This window comes from Hemitrygon akajei, chromosome 12 (assembly GCF_048418815.1).
Source record: "Hemitrygon akajei chromosome 12, sHemAka1.3, whole genome shotgun sequence".
Lineage (NCBI taxonomy): Eukaryota > Metazoa > Chordata > Chondrichthyes > Myliobatiformes > Dasyatidae > Hemitrygon > Hemitrygon akajei.
In genome coordinates, this window is record NC_133135.1 from 96,347,356 (window position 1) to 96,370,208 (window position 22,853).

Below are 22,853 nucleotides of genomic sequence, written 5' to 3' on the forward strand. Positions count from 1 at the left end.
AACATACCTCAAATTTCGATTCAAGATGTTGATATGTTAGATGCACCTATTAAACAAGAGGACAAGGCTATCTGCTCTATGCAGTTAGGTAAAGCTCCAGGACCTGATAGTTATAAAATTCTACCGTATAAGACTTTTCATGAAATGCTTATACCACATCTTCATCAAACGTTTACCGATTCTACATCCTCTGGAAACCTTCCTAAAACTTTTTATGAGGCACTAATTTCATTGGTTCCAAAAAAAGGAAAAGACCCACTGGAATGTGTATCCTATAGACCTATTTCTTTACTGAATATAGATTTTAAAATCCTCTCTAAGATTCTAGCAAATAGGCTTGAGAATATCTTGCCTAATGTTATCTCAAACGATCAAACAGGATTTATAAACAAATAGGTACTCACATTTTAATATTCGAAGATTGTTAAATATCATTTATTCCCCCTCAGCCAAAGAATCTGAATGTATTGTATCTTTGGATGCAGAGAAAGCCTTTGATAGGGTGGAGTGGCCTTATCTATTTCAGGTTTTGAAGAGGTTTACCGGTAATTTTGGTCCAGGATTTATTTCCTGGATTAAATTGATTTATCATGCCCCAGTAGCTGTGGTTCTAACTAATAATCAAAAGTCTTCTTAGATTATATAGAGGTACCCGTCAGGGTTGTCCCCTCAGTCCTTTATTATTTAATTTGGCTTTAGAACCACTTGCTATTGCTCTTAGGGATTCTAATTCTGTGCAGGGTATTAAGAGAGGGGATAAATTACATAAGGTTTCGTTATACGCGGATGATTTATTAGTTTACATTTCAAATCCTAGGAAATCTATTCCTTTTGTGTTATCTATGTTTATGGAATTTGGTATTTTTTCTGGATATAACCTTAATTTACATAAAAGTGAATTATTTCCTATAAATAATTATTCTGATTATTATATTCAATTATCTTTTAATATTGCCAAAAACCATTTTACCTACCTTGGTATCAAAATTACTAACAATTTTAAAGATCTATATAGGTATAATTTCTCCCCTTTAGTTGAATATACTCAACAGGCGCTTTCTAAATGGTCACCTATGTCGATGTCATTGATAGGTCAAATAAATGCTATAAAAATGGTTATTCTACTGAAATTTTTATATATATTTCAAGCAGTTCCTTCTTTTGTTCCAAAACATTTTTTGATAAAATAAATTCTCTGATTTTGTCTTATGTTTGGAATAATAAAAGCTCTAGAGTGAATAAACTTTTATTGTAAAAATCAAAAAAAGATGGAGGACTGGCTTTACCAAACTTTAGATTTTATTATTGGGCAATTAATATTAGTTATATTACTTTTTGGATTTATGATATAGATGACCAAGATCGCCCTTCATGGTTACAGTTGGAGGAAAATTCAGTAATGGGGTTTTCGTTAGCTTCTTTATTAGGAGCTCCCCTTCCGTTTTCGCTCTCCAGAATAGATAGACAAGCTCTCAACCCTATTGTTAAACATGCTTTAAAAATTTGGTTTCAGTTTCGTAGATTTTTTGAATTAAATGATTTTCTACTTTCTAGCAATATTTATTCTACCGTAGATTCCGGACTACAGAGCGCACCTGATTAAAAGCCGCTGGCTCTAATTTTAGAAATAAAATCAATTTTTTAATTGTAAAGGCCGCACCGGATTTTCGGCCGCAGGTGTCCCACGTTGTAATATGAGATATTTACACAGAAAGATATTACACGTGAGGATTTTTTAACTTTTAATTAAATCCATATGGTAACAAAAACAAATACATATTGCAAATGCTTTTTTTCGAACCGTGCCCGTAACGCGGCTACTTTTAAATATACGTTGCGTATACTTCTTTACTGTAAACAACATTCCAATATCTCCTAACGACTGGTAAAAAATATATATACTGCAGCCTACCAGGAAAAGTTATTGATCGCCTTTAACTTAAAAGCAGCGTTTTCGCTCCGCCGCTCGACCCCCTCCTTTCCGTTTATCGCAAACGGCATTTTTCCCACAAGACACCGCAAAACCGGGTGTGACGTCATAGCATCCCGCAATGTAGTACAGAAAACAAATATAGTTAAAACTCTTCTAACTTTAACTAGAAAATGAATTACTAAGCGAAAATATTATAAACTAAATAACTGCCATAAGGCAGCACAATGCTTCGAGTGTTTTCCATGTTGATGAGGGTGAGTACAAATGACTGATTTACAATAATTTAATTGTGAAAGTGCGCTTGATTTATCGTAAAATTTCATTGGACCTCTGTGAACTACTCATCAATTTTATTGGTCTACTGTTATGAGGCAAAATGTTTACGAGGCGGCATGAAAAAAATCATGTATTAGCCGCTCCGTATTAAAGGCCGCAAAGTTCAAAGCTGTTCAAAATGTGGGAAAAAAGTAGCGGCTTAAAATCCGGAATCTACGGTAATTTCTTTTTTAAACCATCAACTGTGGATAAGGCTTTTTTTAACATGGAAAATTAAGGGAATAAAAACTTTTTTAGATTTGTTTTTACAAGACTGTTTAATGTCCTTTTCACAGTTAATGGATAAATATGATATCTCTAATACACATTTTTTCAGATATTTACAGGTTAGGAATTTTTTACATGATTTTTTACCGAATTACCCCTCGGCCTGCTCTTTAAATTTGGCTTATGCTATTTTTCAGTGTAAACCTGTTCAACAACGATTAATAGCTATCATTTATAAACAGTTAATGAATCCTTGCATGTCGCCTAATGATAGGGTTCAACATATCTGGGAAGTAGAACTTCAACATTCACTTTCAGACAATCAATGGAGTAAAATTTATTATTTAGTCAATAATTCATCTATCTGAGCACGCCATATCTTAATTCAGTTTAAGATAGTACACAGGGCTCATATGTCCAAAGATAAATTGATGCATATTTTTCCTAATATAAGCCCTATTTGTGACAGATGTAACACAGAAGTGGCTACTCTAACTCATATATTTTGGTCATGTGTAAGTTTAAACAATTTTTGGAGGGATGTGTTTGGAATATCATCTAAAGTTATAGATGTGAATGTTCAACCCAATTCACTTACAGCAATTTTTGGGATTATTCCAGAGGAAGCAAGCAAAGTGTCTGCTTCTGCTCAACATGTGATAGCTTTTTCAACTTTACTGGCTAGGAGAGCTATTTTGCTACACTGGAAAGAATCTAATCCACCTACTGTTTTTTTTATTGGCTCTCCTCCATTATGTCATGTCTAAGCTTGGAGAAAATTAGAAGCCGGACATTTGATACATCCTTTAATTTTGAACAAGTCTGGCGACCCTTTATTCAATATTTTCATATGATTTAATTAATTATTTTTTCTATATTCTCTTTGGGGAAAATCCTTATCCGTGAAGGTTCGGAGATGACTGGAAGGATTTTTTTTTTCTCTTTTTAAAATTATTTATCCTCAATTGGACTGCCCAATCTTCCTTTTTCTTTCCTTTTTCTTTCCTTTTTCTTTCTCTTTTTTGTTTCAGTTTAGTTAGTGGGGTTTTTTTCCATCAAATAAAATTTCCAATCTTTTTTTTATGATTGTTATGAGGAGTTGTAGTTTTTTTTACCATTGTGTATATATAACAGAGTAATATTTTACCTATTTGATTTTGACATTATATACTTTCTGTTTTTATTATTGCTGTTTATATGTCTTTTATATCATCTGTTTACTAAACTCCTCCTCTGATTTGTATATTCTTTATTTGAAAAGAAATAAAAAGATTGAAAAATGAAATGAGAATTGTGAGTGGGATAAATTGGACAGTACTTAAATATTGAATTGACAGCTTTGTAAAATATTTTATTTGTTTTGAAATTGAGAAGGGAATATGTAATCAAATCTTCCTGGGAGGTGATTGAGCACTCGTTTATACCTGTATTACTACTTTTGTCCACACGTATTCTGTGGGGGGGGGGGGGGAGAAGAGAAGTATAATAGAACTTTGAAAAATGTTAGAAGTAATGTAGTCGGCTCTATCCAGAAAGATTAAAAATAAACTTGCTTCAGCTACCAGATATTGGTCAATGTGTGGCCACTTTTCATGGTTATGTACTGAAGACCTGTGAATTGCTTATTAATGCCCCTACAATATGTATGTACTCTGGGCATCTTTTGAAGTCCTGAGCTATTCAGTGATGTTGATGCTGCTGCTCTTAAAAACTTGCTCAGGTGTATTGTATGAGTTGCACACAGAGCAAAACATCTTTTCCCCACTCTGCTCTGGTGAAGTGCCCCTCATCTCAAACACCACATTACAGATTTTTTTAAAATTTGGAGACCAAAACATATGGTCCATATGGCCCATTGAGTCTGCTACAATTTGTAATCTGAGGCCTGAGGATGTTGATTGTTGCAACCAGTAAACCAAATATTGTTATCAAATGAAGTTGAGCCCAAGTTCAAGAAAATAGTCAAACTGTGGCCCTGAAAAGCCATAATTTCCTAAGGCCTGTCAATTTGCCTTCAAAAGCTAAGCTGTTGTATTACTTAGTTTCTTGATAGTGCTTGTAGATTTGGAAAGGGCTGACTTTGATATTGCAGCTTTATTGGAGGACTAGATTTCAAATGTTTACATTTTGTCATTTTGACCAAAACTCATAACAATAACTGAATAAATATCACTTCATTTTTTGTTTTAGGTGAGCTAATATGATGTGGAGCACCAAATCTAATGAGGCATCTCCACTACACCAAGAAGAAATGCAGACCAGGGATACAAGGCGAGGTATAGTGGTAATTTACAGATGTATTTGGTTTGATGCAGTGCCTACTGTTCACCTATCTGGAAGTCAGATCATTAATGCATTATGATAAAATAAAGATCCTGTTGATCATATATTTGATACGGTGAACTCTAAAATTCCCTTTCAAATAATTTAATTGAAAGAACATTGTAATTAGAGTGAGAATTTAACAGATGGTAGTGTGCTCTCTTCAACTCAGTTTCAAATGGTGCATCCACTGTTTACTTCAGTGTCATTACCTCCTAAGACAAATATTCTTCATGTGTGAGCCTATGCAAGAAATGTCCAGGAGGTCTCAAGATGGCGCTTATGGAGTGAGACTGTTTTAGGCTTCGCTCCAATCCTTTTACTTTTTTCTACCTACAATCACCCCCTAATTGACCTGTTTATATCTATTCTAAAGGGGTTGATACTTATGAAATTTTTTTCAACTGTTTGAATTATTTTTCAACTCGTTAAAATGTCTAAACAACGAGAACCTAAGGAATTGAAACAGGTGAAAGAACCGTTAACTTTGGAAGCAATTGCGAAACTTATGGACGAGAGACTTGAAAAACTGGAGAATAAACTAACTCCAAAGCTTTCTATGCTAGATGAAATTTTAAAGACAGTCAATGTAAAACTTCAATCACTTACAACGGATTCTCAACAACAAGAAGCAAGAATTTTAGCTCTCGAAGATGCCGCTCGCCAGAGAGATCGCAAAATTGAAACTTTGGAACAACAGCAATCTTCGACTTCTCAACTGCTGGATCGTTATAAATCTAAAATTACTGATCTTGAAAACTGGTCTCGAAGACAAAATCTTCGGCTAATTGGGATTCCGGAAAATTTTGAGAATGGTGATCTGACTGTATTTTTCTCTAAATTTTTAATGGATGTATTCGGCTCAGAAGTTCTGGATACCCTTCTAATAATCGACCGTGCACATCGCATTTCTCGTTTTCAACCAGCTCCAGGTATGAAACCATGACCAGTGATTCTCCGGATTCATTATCCTCATACTAAAGAATGTCTGATTCGGGCTGCCCAGAAAAAGGGTATGATCAGCTTTCAAAATTTCCAATTTCGTATTCTGGAAGACTACAGTCCTGAAGTTTTGAGGGCAAGAATGGCTTTTAAATCGGTTATGTCGGAAATTCATCAGAAAGGCTACAAACAAGCGCTGCTATTTCCAGCACAATTGAGAATTACTCTCAAAGATGAGACTTGTCGGTTGAAAAGTACTTGAAGAATAGTACTTTTTTCATTACGAGTTGACTAATGTATTGTATTTTTACTATTTGTATTAACTTTTTTCTTTATGCTAATAATTAGTCTATAGATTCAGACCTTTTATAATTTGATGATTCTTACGTGATGGTTGATAGTGTATTTTTTACACACTTAAGTAAAGGTCCGTTTTTTTTGGTTTATTCTGAGTTCGTTCTTTTTATATTATTATTCTGTTCGTTTTAAAAATAACTCATTAGATTTTTTAAAGTTTATATATACTTTTTTTATCTCTAATGTTTAAATATTAAGGTTTTTTTAACAAACTTTTTCCTAAGATGTTGTTTCTTTTTCCCAAAAGACCTTGGTGCTTGGATACGTCACATCCGTTTGGATGTGTTTGAACAAGATTAAGGACTTTCTTTTAAAATACTAATACAATATTATCCATTCTTGGGTTTTAACATTTTAGTTTTTTCTTTTAATCCTTTTGTTTTATATATATATATATATATATATATATATATATATATATATATAAAACACTAATTTTATAGTTTAATCTTTTTTATACTAACCCATTTTTAAAAAAATATGGGTGGTTTGTGTCTTTTTTTTAACTTTTTCATTTGAGTTGCCGTCTTGAAACATGGGGGTAAAGTTAGTATTAGTTTGCCTGCTTGCCTCTTTTTGGCTATTTTTCTGGGGTTTCGAGGGTGGGGGGTGGGGGTTTCTTTTTTTTGCTTGCTTTTTGCTTAGTTCTACTTCATGGGCTGACTCGAAACTACAAAAATGGTTGGAGTGTCATAACTTCCGGTTCCTCCTTGAACTTACTTCCCTCTTCCGGATTCGTGAGTTCATCTTTTTTTTTAACCTTATCTGTTAACTGCAATAAATATTGGCAATATGGATGAGATTATTAATTTTGTTTCTTGGAATACTAATTTTTTTAATCATCCGATCAAACGAAAAAAAATATTCAAAGTATTCCACAGAATGAATGCTAATATTATCTTTGTACAAGAGATTCATGTGAGGAAGGTGGATAGTCAACGTTTTTTTAGGTTTTGGGAAGACAACAGTGTCATTCGAATTCCCAAGACAAAGTAAGAGGCGTTTCCATTTTTATAGATTCTTCGACCTCTTTTATACACTATGAAACAATTTCAGACCCACAAGGTAGAGATTTGCTTGTCACTGGTTCACCTTTCAATCAAAAAGTTGTTTTAGTTGATGTTCATGCTCCAAATACTGACTATCCTGAATTTTTTAAATGTCTATTTACATCATTTCCTAATTTAAATGAATCCATGTTGATAATGGGTGGGGATTTTAACTGTTGCTTAAATCCTTCAATGGATAGATTTAAGCCCATCCAGGTTCTTCTGAATAAATCAGCCTCTCTTATTAATTCCTTTATGGTTGATTCTGGAATTTCTGAAATTTGGCGATTTTTACACCCTAACAATAAAGAATTTTCATACTTTCCTCATGTTTATCATAATTACTCAAGAATTGACTACTTCTTTATTGATCATCGTTTACTCACAGATGTTATCGATTGTAAATATGATTCATTACCATTTCTGACCATGCACCTTTGAAGTTATCTATTAAGACAATGGATTCATCTTCTAATGCTAAATCTTGGAGGTTCAACTCTATTTTACTGCAGGACTCAGACTTTCTTAACTTTATTAAACAAATTGATTTTTTTTCAACAAATTCTACAGAACAGATCTCTACTGGAATATTATGGGACACTTTTAAAGCATTTATTCGCGGACAGATTATTTCATACTCTGCTGGAGTTAGGAAACGAACTAATTCTGAAATATTAATATTGGTTGATAAAATTAAAGAAATTGATAAGATTTATTCAGTGAACCCCCAGTAAAGAACTTCTTTTTAAAAAAAAGAGTTAAACTTCAAATGGAACATAGTTTGTTATTATCCTCTTCGATTGAAAATCAGTTAATTAAATCTAGAACCCATTTTTATGTACATGGAGATAAATCTGGCAAATTATTGGCTAATCAATTGAAAATTGCTTCTGTTGAACGACAAATCACCAAGATTGGTAAACGAGATGGCACTTTGACAATTGATCATAAAGAGATAAATAAAGCCTTTCAAGATTTTTATAATTCTTTATATCAGTCAGAATTTGTTGAGGATTCTTCCATAATGGATGAATTTTTAAGAAAATTGAATATCCCGAAATTAACAACAGAAGACGGTGTATTTCTAGACGCACCTATTACAGAAACCAAAATAAAAGAGGCTATTTTTTCAATGAATTCAGGTAAAGCCCCTGGTCAGGATGGTTATACTGTAGAATTTTTAAAATCCTTTTCTTCTATACTCTCCTTGGCTTTGTAAAATTTTTAAAGATGCGTTAACTGTAGGTAAATTACCACAATCTTTTTATGATGCCTCCATTTCTCTAATTCTTAAAAAAGATAAAGACCCCACTGAATGTGCATCCTATCGGCCTATATCCTTGCTGAATACAGATTCTAAGATTTTTACCAAAATTTTGGCCACTCACTAGATTAGAAAATATATTACCTAAAATTATTTCTGAAGATCAGACAGGAATTATTAAAAACCGTTATTCATCTTTTAACATCAGAAAATTAATTAATATAATTTATACTCCTTCATCTAAAATACCAGAATGTGTTATTTCCTTAGATGCTGAAAAAGCGTTTGATAGAGTTGAATGGCCGTATTTATTTAATACGTTGCAGAATTTTAATTTTAGTTTAAAATTTATATCATGGATTAAATTAATATATTATAAACCTTTGGCTTCGGTTCTTATCAATGATCAGGGATCTCCTTTTTTTCAGTTATCCCGTGGTATGAGGCAAGGCTGTCCTTTAAGTCCTTTATTATTTGACATTGTTTTGGAACCTTTAGCCATTGCCATTCGTGAATCACCTAATATTTTTGGTATTACTCGTGGGGAAGGGACTTATAAGTTATCATTATATGCTGATGATTTGTTACTATACATATCTGACCCTGAGAGATCTATTCCTGCTATTTCGTCCTTGCTTACTCAGTATAGTAGCTTTTCTGGTTACAAACTGAATTTTAATAAGAGTGAATTATTTCCATTAAATATGCAAGTTCCAATTTATAAACACTTACCATTTAAACTTGTTACAGATCATTTTACTTATTTGGGTATTAAAATTACCAAGAAACATAAGGATTTATTTAAAGTTAATTTTTTACCTTTAATTGACCAAATCAAGCAACTTGTTACCAGGTGGTCCCCATTATCTTTGTCATTGGTTGGTCGAATTAATGCTATTAAGATGATAGTATTACCCATATTTTTATATTTATTCCAAGCATTACCAATTTTTATTCCTAAATCTTTTTTTTTATATTATTGACTCCAAAGTATCCTCGTATGTGTGGCAGAATAAAAATCCTAGATTAAGTAAAAAATATTTACAGAAGCCTAAGAAGGAGGGTGGTTTACCTGAGATTTTACTATTGGGCAGTTAATATTCGATATTTAATATTTTGGACACAAGAATCGATTATAGCATCTTGCCCACAATGGGTAAATTTGGAGTGTAAATCTGTACAAGACTTCTCATTGTTTTCTATTCGCTTCCTTTTGCTTTATCTAAATTGAATAAACAAATAACCAATCCTATAGTTAAACATACATTACGAATATGGTTTCAATTTTGTAAATTCTTTGGCTTGAATAAGTTTATCTTATCAAGCCCTATTATATCTAACTTTTTTTTGCCCTCTTTTATGGATCACGCCTTTGTATTATGGAAAACAAAAGGTCTAACATGTTCTCTTGATTTTTTTTTAGACAATAGTTTTATGTCCTTTGAACAGCTATCTAATAAATACAATTTGCCTAAAACTCATTTTTTTTAGATACTTGCAAGTTAGAAATTTCTTGAATAACATTTTACAGTTTTTTCCGAAATTATGTCCAATGGACATTACGGGAAAAATTTTAGTTCTGAACCCTTGCCAGAAGGGTTTAGTAGCCATCATTTATAATATGATCATGAAAGTACAGCCAGAAGTATCAGGAAAAATTAAGAAGGAATGGGAAAAAGAACTTCATTGTCTTATACCCACTGAGCAGTGGGAGAAAATTTTACAATTAGTCAATTCTTCTTCTATTTGTGCTAAACATGCCTTAATACAATTTAAGGTTGTACATAAGGTTCATATGTCTAAGGATAAACTTGCTCAATTTTATTCTTGTGTCAATCCAACCTGTGACAGATGTCATTCTGAAGTTGCTTCATTGACTCACATGTTTTGGTCTTGCCCCTGCTTGCAAAATTATTGGAAAGATATTTTCGGTATTATTTCAAAAGTTCTGAATACTAAATTGCAACCGCATCCTATTACTGCAATTTTTGGTTTACCGATGGTGGATAATAGTTGTTTATCCCCCTCAGCTCGGCGGATGATTGCATTTGTTACGTTAATGGCTAGAAGATCTATCCTATTGAATTGGAAAGAAATTAATCCTCCAACCATATTTCAGTGGTTTTCTCAACCTATTTCTTATTTGAGTTTAGAAAAAATTAGAAGTGTTGTTTTTGACCCTTCAGTTAAATTTGAAGAAACTTGGAGACCATGTATTCAACATTTTCATGTGAGCTAAACTGACTTTTCCTAAACCTTACTTTTATTATCCTTAATTATTTGGATGGAGGTACGGAGTTACTGACACTACTGTGTATATTTGACATAATGCAATGGCCCATGTTGGTTAGGTTTTTTTTTGGAGGTTTTTTTTTTCTTATTTACTCCTTTTTTCGTCATCACTATGAGTTTGGGAGGTTATATATGGATTATCATCTATTTTTATTTATACTTTAACCTATTATGTATTTGCAAACTCGCTGTATCTATGTTTTTCTTATGTTTGTTTAAAATTAATAAAAAGATATAAAAAAAGAAAAAGAAAAAAAGAAATGTCCAGAGGCCATATAATAGCAATAATCATTGTGATTGAGCGTAGTTTTATTGTCACGTCCATGGAAATACTAAATCAGTGAATAATCATTTCAAAGATTTTTTCAAAAGCATATTAAGTGAATGGTGAAGATGCATTGTAAATTTAAGATCGTTTAACATCATTTCCAGTACACAAGTGTAAAGGAGAATGAAATAATTGTTACTCTCGATCTGATGATGCACAAACAAAACACAAAAGATAAAGAACACAACAATAATAAAAAAATAAGATTCAAGATTCAAAAACTTTATTGTCATTCCAACCATACATCAGCTCTGCAGGGCAGAATGAGACTGCGTTTCCCAGGGGCAAGTGCAATCATAACATAACAAACGCAACATAACAATAAATAGTAAAACACAACAGCCACGTCAGTTAAAAACAAGTTATAAGTGTCCAGTGCAAGTTAAAAGTGTCCAAAGCAGAGTCAGGTAGAGCAGCTATTTAGCAGTCTGACTGCTTGTGTGAGGAAGCTGTTTAGTAGCCTTGTGGTTTTTGTTTTGATGCTCCTGTAACGTTTGCCTGATGGCAGAAGAACAAACAGTTTATGGAGAGGGTGTGAGGGGTCTTTAATGATGTACCGTGTCTTCTGGAGGCATCGACTCTGAAAGAGGTCTTGGAGAGAAGGTAGGGAGATCCCAGTAACCTTCTCTGCTCCCCTACCCACCCTCTGCAAGGCTTTTTTGTCGGCAGCACTGCAGCTGGAGTACCAGGTTGTGATGCAAAAGGTCAGCACGCTCTCAACCATGCCTCTGTAGAATGTAGTTAAGATGTTAGTGGGTTGTGATGCTTGTTTAAGTTTCCTCAGAAAGTGCAGTTTCACAATCCCAGTGGTGTTCCTGGACCAGGTGAGGTTGTCCGAGATCTACACCCCAAGGAACTTGATGTTTTCCACTCTCTCCACTGTGGAGCCGCTGATGCTGAGGGGTGTGTGCTCAGGCTGAGACCGTCTAAAATCGATGATCATCTCCTTGGTTTCGGTGACATTAAGCATCAAGTTGTCACTGCACCAGCTCTCTAGGTGTTTGACCTCCTCCCTGTACATTGTTTCATCATTTTTGCTGATGAGCCCCAACACTGTGGTATCATCAGCAAATTTAATGATCAGGTTCCCCTTGAATCTGGCTGCACAGTCATGTGTTAGCAGTGTAAACAGCAGTGAGCTGAGCACACAACCTTGTGGGGATCCGGTGCTCAGTGTGATGGAGTCAGAGATGTTCCTGCCAACATGGACTGACTGTGGTATCTCTGTCAAGAAATCCAGAATCCAGCAGTGTTAAGGCCAAGCAGCGACAGTTTTTCCACTAGTTTCTGTGGGATGATGGTATTGAATGCTGAACTGAAATCAATGTACAGGATTCTGGCATAAGTGTCTTTATTGTCCAGGTGAGAGAGAACTGTGTGCAGTGTGGTGGAAAAGTACACGAGATAGCTTATATACATAGTTTGATTCATAAAGTGACACTGGGATGTACATAAGGTGACTGGCAGAAAATAATAAAGTAGTGGTGGAGTTAGTGGGTGGAGGTGTTGATCAGCTTTACTGCTTGGGGAAAGTAATCGCTTTTGAGTCTGTTGGTCCTGGCAGTGCATTCTCTTCAATCCAGTGGATGCTACATAGTTTCCTTGATGGGAGTGGGACAAGCAATCCATGAGCAGAGTGGGTGAGATCCTTCATGATGTTACTGGCTTTTTCCTGACTCCTTTCTGTATATATGTCCTTGATGGCAGGTAATGCATTGCGCAGTGAACCAAAATGGTGAAAACACTTCGCCAGTTAAGCAGCAAATGGGAAAGAGAGAAAGATTGTTTTTAGTATGAGATGGGGAAGGTATGGGTAGGACAGGCATGTATCTCGGGGTGAGGGTAGGATTTGCTGTGGGAGTAAGTTTTTAAAATCTTCCTCTTCTGGTGTTGGCTATCCTTTTATAATATCCAATTTCTCTCTCCATGAAAACTGTCTTCTCATTTTTTTTTACACAGGTCTGTATTTCACAGATCTTCCATGTTTCATTGCTTTCTCTTTTTTTAAAACTGTCTTGAATTAATTTATCTACCAAGTAGCTTCAATATGGCAACCCTGGCCTTGTTCTATCAGCAATATTCCCTTTGTCTTATCCATTCCTCACCAAGTCTCTGAAACTAAAACATTTTTTCTGTTTTCCTGGATCTGATGAAAGAACTTGCTCGAAAAGTGAATTCTTTCACTTTTTCCAGATATTGCCAATCCTGCTGCATGTTTTAAAGCATTTTCTGTTTCTTGTTTGATTTCTACTATCTACAATTTTTTTTGCTGTATTTTCAGTTATATTCAACTCTTGATAAAATGCAGAGCTATCTATCATTTTGATAGCTGTGGCAACAAACACTATCAGGTACCCTGTAGATGCCCTGACGTGCTATGACAACTCTATCTCCTTAGGGCAAGTGCTGCTATTGCATTTGGTCTATTCATCAGAATCCTATTTAAACACAATAATGAAACTCCAGGTAAAAGTCTCAAGTAATGCAATTTTACAATGTACAAATACAGCCCATCCTGTAAATTAAAATAGGCAAGAGTCGAGTAAGTTTAAAGTTAATGTATATAATGTAAAACCAGGACTTGGGAAATATTTTGAAGAAGTAACAAATGTAATTCGGTTTTGTTTTAGACGTGACCTCAGCATGGGATACGGTCAACCAGACAAAAGCTGCGGTAAGCATCTCAAAACAATTTTATTGTGATTAAATATTCTCAAATGGACATGCATTCTGGAGGATGAAGATGGTATGTACACCTTTTCTAGGTCAATATAGATATCCTCTTATTCTGCATTGTACACAAAGATTTCTTTATAAGTGGTCTTTATGCAACAGTCTTTGTACAGTAAAATTCTGATCTGCTATCTGACGCTTTGGAAATTCCAGTGGTTTGGCATCCCAGTCATGCATGGATGTGGCTGTTCTGTTTCAGTCCTGCTTCCCAAACTTGGTACATTTGGCGGTCTGTTCATTCTGTCAAGGGAGTTCATCCTGGTTACAGTGGTTCCATCACTGGCAAATGTGACTGGGACTGGAGGAGCTGAGCACCTGATCAACAATCATCAATCGGCATACTCTGATAATTTCCAGATCATTGCAGGGGACTTCAACCAGACTAACTTGATGGAAGTCTCTGACAAACTATCAACAGTACCTCTGGAACTGGAATCAATAAAGATATTCGATCACTGTTGCATCACCATCAAGAGCATTTAGCTTGTCATTTCACACCTGTACTTTGGCAAGTCTGATCACCTAGCTGGACTCCTACTTCAGACAAATAGGCAAACACTAAGGACTGCAGCACCAATGTTAAAGACCAGAATTATGGTCAGGGGAAGTAGAGAAGAGCTTACAGGACTGTTTTGAATTTGAATGACTATGCCACTGTCATCACCAACTTCATCAAGGTCTGTATGAATAACTGTCTGCCTTCAGGAACATGCTGAACATACTCAAATTAGAAGTCCTGGATGAACCAGAATATTTAGTATGCTGAGAGCTAGACCTGTAGCATTCAAGAATGACGCTCTAGAAATCTTACAAGAAGTTGTCAGTAGGTTGCATTTAGCGTAACCTATTACAGCGCTAGCAACTGAGCATCAATTCTGCTGCTGTCTTTGAGGAGTTCTCCCTGCAATCACATGGGTTTCCTCTGGGTGCTCTGATTTCCTCCTATATTCCAAAGATGTACAGGTTAGTAAGTCAATTGGTACTGATTAGAGATGCAGCCTGTTACTGTGTTGTATCTCTAAATAGAATATAAAGTCTTGCTACAGCCATCATGAGAGTGTGAAAAGTCAATTTTGTGTGAAGTTAGAGACACAATTGGATGTAGAACATCTGTGGCAGAGTTTATATGCCATTACTTTCTCTAAGAGAAAATCTAACAGCATGATGGCAGTGATCCTTTAACCTCTTTAAAGGAAGATCACTACACCTATGCATATCTTCAAAGAGTCTGGCGACCTGTGACCTCTTTCTTGTAGGTCAGCATGGGATCCCAGCTACTTCAACAAGGCATCAATCATTCTGACACCCAAGAAGAACCAGGTGAGCTGCCTCAATGACTTTTACCAGGTAGCATTCACATCTAGTATGATGAAGTACTTTGAGAGGTTGGTCATGGCTAGAATTAACTTCTGCCTGAACAAGGAAGTGGACTTGCTGAGTTTTGCCTACTGTCACAACATGTTTGCAGTGGATGCAGTCTCATGGATTCTCCTCTCAGCTTTTGAGCACCTGGACCACAGCAATACAAAAGTCAGTCTACTGTTTACCAATTACAATTTGGTGTTCAACATTGTCATTTCTCATTACCGTAAAACAAACTTAAAAACCTGAGTGCCTTTATCTCCCTCTGCAACTGGTCTTTGTCTTCCTAATCAGGAGATTACCATTTGCTATAACATATCTTATTTCTTCAGTGCCTCTTTTACATCAGCAATGTCTTTAATTAAACTCAATTAAAACTCTTGTCATTGAGCCCATCACTTTGGGAGTCAAATCTCATATTGGACTGCGTCTTCAAGAATCTGAAGATAGTCATTGTATATGGCGTGATTTAATTCTTTATTCCCATCATTCCCTTTTATTACCCTGTGCACTGAGATCATGTGTACTTTGAAAAATCTGGATGCCGATTTTAATTAATATCTTGTACAGTTGTGCTGGATGGACATAACTGCATTTGACTGCACCCAGAATCCACTGCATTTTCATGATGGTTCTTCAAGTGTTGCCACACTTCCTTTTTTGTTTTATTGCATTGTCTTAAATGAAGTAGTATATCTCCAACATTAGCTTCTTTCATGCTCCCAGGACTTCTAGTGATCCCCAGTCTTCCACTTTTGAGTTTCCACCTACTTCACTTACAGTACTTTCACTTATTAGTTGTATGTGAAAATTTGCTGGTTTAATAGCAATGCTAGCTTGATCGTTCCTGTGTCAGTTCTAAATTTACAACTGGGACTTTGACATCAAGTATTTCCTGCAACAACAACATATTAGCAGAATAAATGCCCTTAAAATCATTGGAGCAATGTGTTAGTGAAGTTGAAGATGTATAACAACTAACTCAGCTAACTGACGGTCCATTTTTTGTGCAGCAGATATGGATGTTATGACGTTACCATCTTGTTATTTATCAGAAGTCCCTATGACAGTGTACACTCATTCAGCACGTGTCAAACACTTACATCTAACTTAATTGATCTTCAAACAGGAAGTCTTTTAATTAGCATGATTCCCAGTTAGTCACAATATTATGCTCCCTCATTTACCAGTCCTTTTAATTACATAAAGTTCTTTAACCTCTCTGTTACCAAATGTGATTTTCCTTCTACTCTGCTGAAGTATACTTTTATATACTTCATTTAACAGACAGACAGACTTACTGTATTGATCCTGAGGGAAATTGGGTTTCGTTACAGTCGCACCAACCAAGAATTGTGTAGAAATATAGCAATATAAAACCATAAATAATTAAATAATAATAATTAAATTATGCCAAGTGGAAATTAGTCCAGGACCAGCCTATTGGCTCAGGGTGTCTGACACTCTGAGGGAGGAGTTGTAAAGTTTGATGGCCACAGGCAGGAATGACTTCCTATGATGGTCAGTGTTACATCTCGGTGGAATGAGTCTCTGGCTGAATGTACTCCTGTGCTTGACCAGTGCATTATGGAGTGGATGGGAGACATTGTCCAAGATGGCATGCAACTTGGACAGCATCCTCTTTTCAGACACCACCGTCAGAGAGTCCAGTTCCACCCCCACAACATCACTGGCCTTACGAATGAGTTTGTTGATTCTGTTGGTGTCTGCTACCCTCAGCCTGCTGCCCCAGCACACAACAGCAAACATGATAGCACTGGCCACCACAACCTCATAGAAATCCTCAGCATCGTCTGGCAGATGCTGACCCCTTTAGCTGCCTTTGTTCTAAGAAATCAATCCTATTACATCTAGTTTTTCCTTTTAGCACTATTTTCCAGCCCTGGCAACATGTCCATCTGCCTGAAGAGCCCAGTTCCTCCAGTGCTTTTTGTGTTGCCCCAGCTTCCAGCATTTGCAGTCTCCTGTGTCTTCAATCTCCTCTGTATAGTTTCTCGTGCAGCGACATCTGTTCTGATTGGAAATCTGGAGAACACAAACTCTCGGGTCCAACTATTGATGTATATAGTTCTGGATTAACTTCCTTGCCTGTACTCTGTGTTTCTAATAATAAAGGAATGCTTATGAAATGTCTTTTATACATCTTATTGACATACCTTGCAACCTTTAAGGATCTGTGAATAAATATTGCCTAAGGTCCATTTATTCTTTTACACCTCTTGGCTTTCCACTGACTTTCTGCATGCTTTATGTCAGACTTAGCCGAGTTCGATTCCATTTAGCATTTCCTGCCTACCAGATCAGTTCATTGATATCTTACCCCAGTCTAAAGACTTCCTGCTTGTCATCTAGCTCAGGTTCATCCATCCATCCATCCATCATTTTGCTTAAATCATAAATGAGTGCTGCAACCAGTGAGAGACCTGTTGATAAACCTTGTGATAAGTTTTCCAGTCACAAACATACTTGTTAAACATTACTCTGTGTCACTGACCTTTGACACCCATTTTGACCTTCCTCAAAAAAAACAACCTTCCTGTAACCCCATGCTTCATTTCCTTGATATTTTTTATCTGCTCCTTGTAAATTAATTCTAGATAATGGCCCAAGCTTGAAGATAAACTACTTAACCTCTAGTGACAGTCGCTTGATGAATTGTAGACGGTCATCAAAAAAAACATGGAATTAGTAAATAGAGACCTGTGAAGAGTTTGAGCATCTTTTGCTGTGAGATGATACTGTTCAATCGTAATTGATTTCTTTTGATTTCTCACTTTTTTCTGAAGTTGCGACACATAGAGAACAGGCTGGAAGCTGTTCCTACTAGTACTGCTGTCTTAGACACTGTGATGGACAACAAGAAGTCCCTGGGAAGTGCTTCCAGGAAAGTCAGTAGGAAAGGTAAGTGGAAAGAAAGCACAGAGAAAAATAACAGTATTATTAGTAGTATACAGGTTTCCCCCGCTATCCGAAGGTAGAGCGTTCCTATGAAACCGTTTGTAAACCAAAATGTTGTAAATCGAAGAAGCAATTACCATTAATTTATGTCGGAAAAATTTTTGAGCGTTCCCAGACCCAAAAAATAACCTACTAAATCAAACCAAATAACACATAAACCCTAAAATAACACCAACATATAGTAAAAGCAGGAATGATATGATAAATTTACACCCTATGTAAAGTAGAAATATTGTATGTACAGTGTAGTTTCACTTATCAAACTCGGGAAGACAGCGAGCCAAAATCAATTTGGGGGAAAAAACGGCACATACACGCATGCACAAACAACTGCCCGCACAAGGTTTCACAGTCTTTCTCGGGGTAAACACACGTATAAAGTGGGTGTCTTTTTTTCGTAAAAGTGAAAATCCTCTTTGGTTAGCGGAAACAGGTACTAATGTAGGTCTTTCATAACAGCAAGCTGTCGTAAAGCGAATGTTTGAAAAACGGGGGACACCTGTATAGAGTAGTGGTAACCATTTATCATGCGTGGCCAACTGTTTGCTTCAGTGAAAACACTAAAATTGATCATGAGGTTGAAGAAAAAAAGTCTTGTAGACTTGTAATCTTTAACAGTTATAATAAAAGTCCAATAATTCTCTCTCTGACGATTCAGAAATCCTAGTGGTTAACCAGATTATTGCAGTTCCGCTGAATCGGTGGAACTATACGTAATATTATTTTGTAATATTTCAGAATAATTTAAGAAACATATTGAAGCTATTGAATCTTCAGTTATGATCCTGACTCCACTCCACCTGTGATTCTCCCCATAAATTTCATATCCACCTTGAGCCAATGTTCTTTTCATGGACTAGAATAGAAACCTACAGCACAATACAGGCCCTTCGGCCCACAAGGTTGTGTCGAACATGTCCCTACCCTGGAAATTACTAGGCTCACCTATAGCTCTCTATTTTTCTAAACTCCATGTACCTATCCAAAAGTCTCTTAAAAAACCCTATCATATCCGCCTCCACCACCTTTGCCAGTGGCCCATTCCACGCAGTCACCACTCTCTGAGTAAAAAAACTTACCCCTGACATCTTTTCTGTACCTACTCCCCAGCACCTTAAACCTGTGTCCTCTTGTGGCAACAATTTCAGCCCTGGGAAAAAGCCTGTGACAATCCACACGATCACTGCCTCTTAACATCTTATACACCTCTATCAGGTCACCTCTCATCCTCCGTCCCTCCAAGGAAAAAGGCCGAGTTCACTCAACCTATCCTCATAAGACATGCTCCCCAATCCAGGAAACATCCTTGTAAATCTCCTCTGCACCCTTTGTATGGCTTCCACATCCTTCCTGTAGTGAGGCAACCAAAACTGAGCACAGTACTCCAAGTGGGGTCTGACCAGGGTCCTATATAGCTGCAACATTACCTCTCGGCTCCTAAATTCAATTCCACGATTTATGAAGGCCAATACACCGTACACCTTCTTAACCCTCCAAAGGACCAGGTACTGTGTTTCATTGTAGCTGATATGAGGAGAACCCTGTGCAGGGTCAACCCACGGAAGTCTGCTGGACCTGATAATATTCCTGGCAGAGTGCTTAGAGGATGTGCAGACCATCTAACAGATGTTCTCACTGACATCTTCAACATCTCCCTGAGCAGCGCCATCATTCCAATGTGCTTTAAGGCCGCCACCATCATCCCCATGCCAAAGAAGTCTTCAGTGTCCTGCCTCAATGAGTACCGTCCCATTGTACTCACATCCATCATCATGAAGTGTTTCGAGAGGCTTGTCATGAGGCACCTCAAGGCCCTGCTGCCCCCCTCACTGGACTCCCAACCGTTCGCGTACCATCCCAACCGTTGAACAGACGACACCTTTGCCATCACCCTCCACCTGGCCCTAACCCACCTGGACAAAAAAGATGTACATTAGAATGCTGTTCATAGATTTCAGTTCAGCATTCAACACTCCTCAAAAACTGATTGGAAAGCTGAGCCTACTGGGCCTGAACACCTCCCTCTGCAACTGGATACAAGACTTCCTGACTGGGAGACCCCAGTCAGTCTGGATTGGGAGCAGCATCTCCAACACCATCACACTGAGCATGGGGGCCCCCCAGGGCTGTGGTGGGTCTCAGCAAGAACAAAGAGTCAGCATACAGAGAGGAGGTGCAGCGGCTAATGGACTGGTGCAGAGGGGCCGTCGATGTTCAGCGGAGAGTGGTCGCTTCGTGCCGTCCTGAAGTCAACAACCATATCTTTTGGTGTGTTCACATTCAGATATGGATATGGTTGTTGACTTCAGGACGGCCCCTCAGTAGAGATCGTTAAGAGCACAAAATTTCTTGGTGTTCACCTGGCGGAGAATCTTACCTGGTCCCTCAACACCAGCTCCATAGCAAAGAAAGCCCAGCAGCGTCTCTACTTTCTGCGGAGGCTGAGGAAAGTCCATCTTCCATGCCCCCATCCTCATCACATTCTACAAGAGGTTGTATTGAGAGCATCCTGAGCAGCTGCATCATTACCTGGATTGGAAGTTGCACCGTCTCGGATCGCAAAACCCTGCAGCGGATAGTGAGGTCAGCTGAGGTGATCATCGGGGTCTTTCTTCCCGCCTTTACAGGCATTTACACTACACGCTGCATCCGCAAAGCAAACAGCATTATGAAGGACCCCATGCATCCCTCATACAAACTCTTCTCCCTCCTGCCATCTGGGAAAAGGCACCGAAGCATTCGGGCTCTTACAACTAGACTATGGAGGAGTTTTTCCCCCCAAGCCATCAGACTCCTCAATACCCAGAGCCTGGACTGACACCAACTTACTGCCCTCTACTGTGCCTTTTGTAATACCTGCACTGCTTTGTGTACTTTATGCAGTCCTGGGTAGGTTTGTAGTCTAGTGTTTTTTTTCCTGTGTTGTTTTTATGTAGTTCAGTGTAGTTTTTGTACTGTTTCATGTAGCACCATGGCCCTGAAAAACATTGTCTTGTTTTTACTGTGTACTGTACCAGCAGTTATGGTCGAAATGACAATAAAAGTGACTTGACTTGATCTGCGCAGTTACTTTGAGCATCTTATGGACTCAGACCCCAAGATCCCTCTGATCCTCCACACTGCCAAGAGTCTTACCATTCTTACTATATTCTGCCATCATATTTGACCTATCAAAATGAACCACTTCACACTTAGAACATAGAACAGTACAGCACAGTACAGGCCCTTCAGCCCACAATTTTGTGCCGACCCTTAAACCCTGCCTCCCATATAACCCCCCCACCTTAAATTCCTCCATATACCTGTCTAGTAGTCTCTTAAATTTCACTCGTATATCTGCCTCCACACTGACTCAGGCAGTGCATTCCACGCACCGACCACTCTCTGAGTAAAAAACCTTCCTCTGATATATCCCTTGAACTTTCCACCCCTTACCTTAAAGCCATGTCCTCTTGTATTGAGCAGTGGTGCCCTGGGGAAGAGGCACTGGCTGTCCACTCTGTCTATTCCTCTTAATATCTTGTATACCTCTATCATGTCTCCTCTCATCCTCATTCTCTCCAGAGAGTAAAACCCTAGCTCCCTTAATCTCTGATCATAATGCATACTCTCTAAACCAGGCAGCATCCTGGTAAAACTCCTCTGTACCCTTTCCAATGCTTCCACATCCTTCCTGTCATGAGGCGACCAGAACCGGACACAGTACTCCAAGTGTGACCTAACCAGAGTTTTATAGAGCTGCATCATTACCCCACGAATCTTAAACTCTATCCCTCAACTTATGAAAGCTAACACTCCATAAGCTTTCTTAACTACCCTATCTACCTGTGAGGCAACTTTCAGGGATCTATGGACATGTTCCCCCAGATCCCTCTGCTCCTCCACACTTCCAAGTGTCCTGCCATTTACTTTGTACTCAGCCTTGGAGTTTGTCCTTTCAAAGTATACCACCTCACACTTCTCTGGGTTGAACTCCATCTGCCACTTCTCAGCCCACTTCTGCAACCTATCAGTGTTTCTCTGCAATCTTCGACAATCCTCTACACTATCCACAACATAACCTTTGTGTTGTCTGCAAACTTGCCAACCCACCCTTCTACCCCCAAATCCAGGTCGTTAATAAAAATCACAAAAAGTAGAGGTCCCAGAACCGATCCTTGTGAGACACCAGTAGTCACAACCCTCCAATCTGAATGTACTCCCTCCACCACGACCCTCTGCTTTCTGCTTGCAAACCAATTCTGAATCCACCTGGCCAAACTTCCCTGGATCCCATGCCTTCTGACTTTCTGAATAAGCCAACCGTGTGGTACCTTGTCAAGTGCCTTACTAAAATCCATGTAGATCATATCCACTGCACTACCCTCATCTATATGCCTGGTCACCTCCTCAAAGAACTCTATCAGGCTTGTTAGACACGATCTGCCTTTCACAAAGCCATGCTGACTGTCCCTGATCAGGGCATGATTCTCTAAATGCCCATAGATTCTATCTCTAAGAATCTTTTCCAACAGCTTTCCCACCACAGACGTAAGGGTCACTGGTCTATAATTACCCGGACTATCCCTACTACCTTTTTTGAACAAAGGGACAATATTTGCCTCCCTCTAATCCTCCAGTACCATTCCCGTGGACAATGAGGACATTAAGATCCTAGCCAGAGGCTCAGCAATCTCTTCCCTCGCCTCGTGGAGCAGCCTGGGGAATATTCCGTCACTTAACTGGGTTGAACTCCATCTGCCACTTCTC

General features: G+C 37.7%; 1 protein-coding gene across 4 annotated transcripts in view; it reads left to right on the forward strand.

Moving 5' to 3' along the window:
- The window catches only part of cep350 (centrosomal protein 350), a 277,088-nt gene that overhangs the window by 25,028 nt on the left and 229,207 nt on the right, over positions 1 to 22,853 (forward strand). For all 4 annotated transcript variants that reach the window (XM_073063710.1, XM_073063706.1, XM_073063707.1 and 1 more), the window contains exons 2-4: positions 4,667 to 4,752; positions 13,661 to 13,704; positions 17,933 to 18,047. In XM_073063710.1, coding sequence (XP_072919811.1) covers positions 4,677 to 4,752; positions 13,661 to 13,704; positions 17,933 to 18,047 — 235 coding nt within the window. In that variant the 5' untranslated portion in view covers positions 4,667 to 4,676. The remainder of the gene's footprint in view (positions 1 to 4,666; positions 4,753 to 13,660; positions 13,705 to 17,932; positions 18,048 to 22,853) is intronic.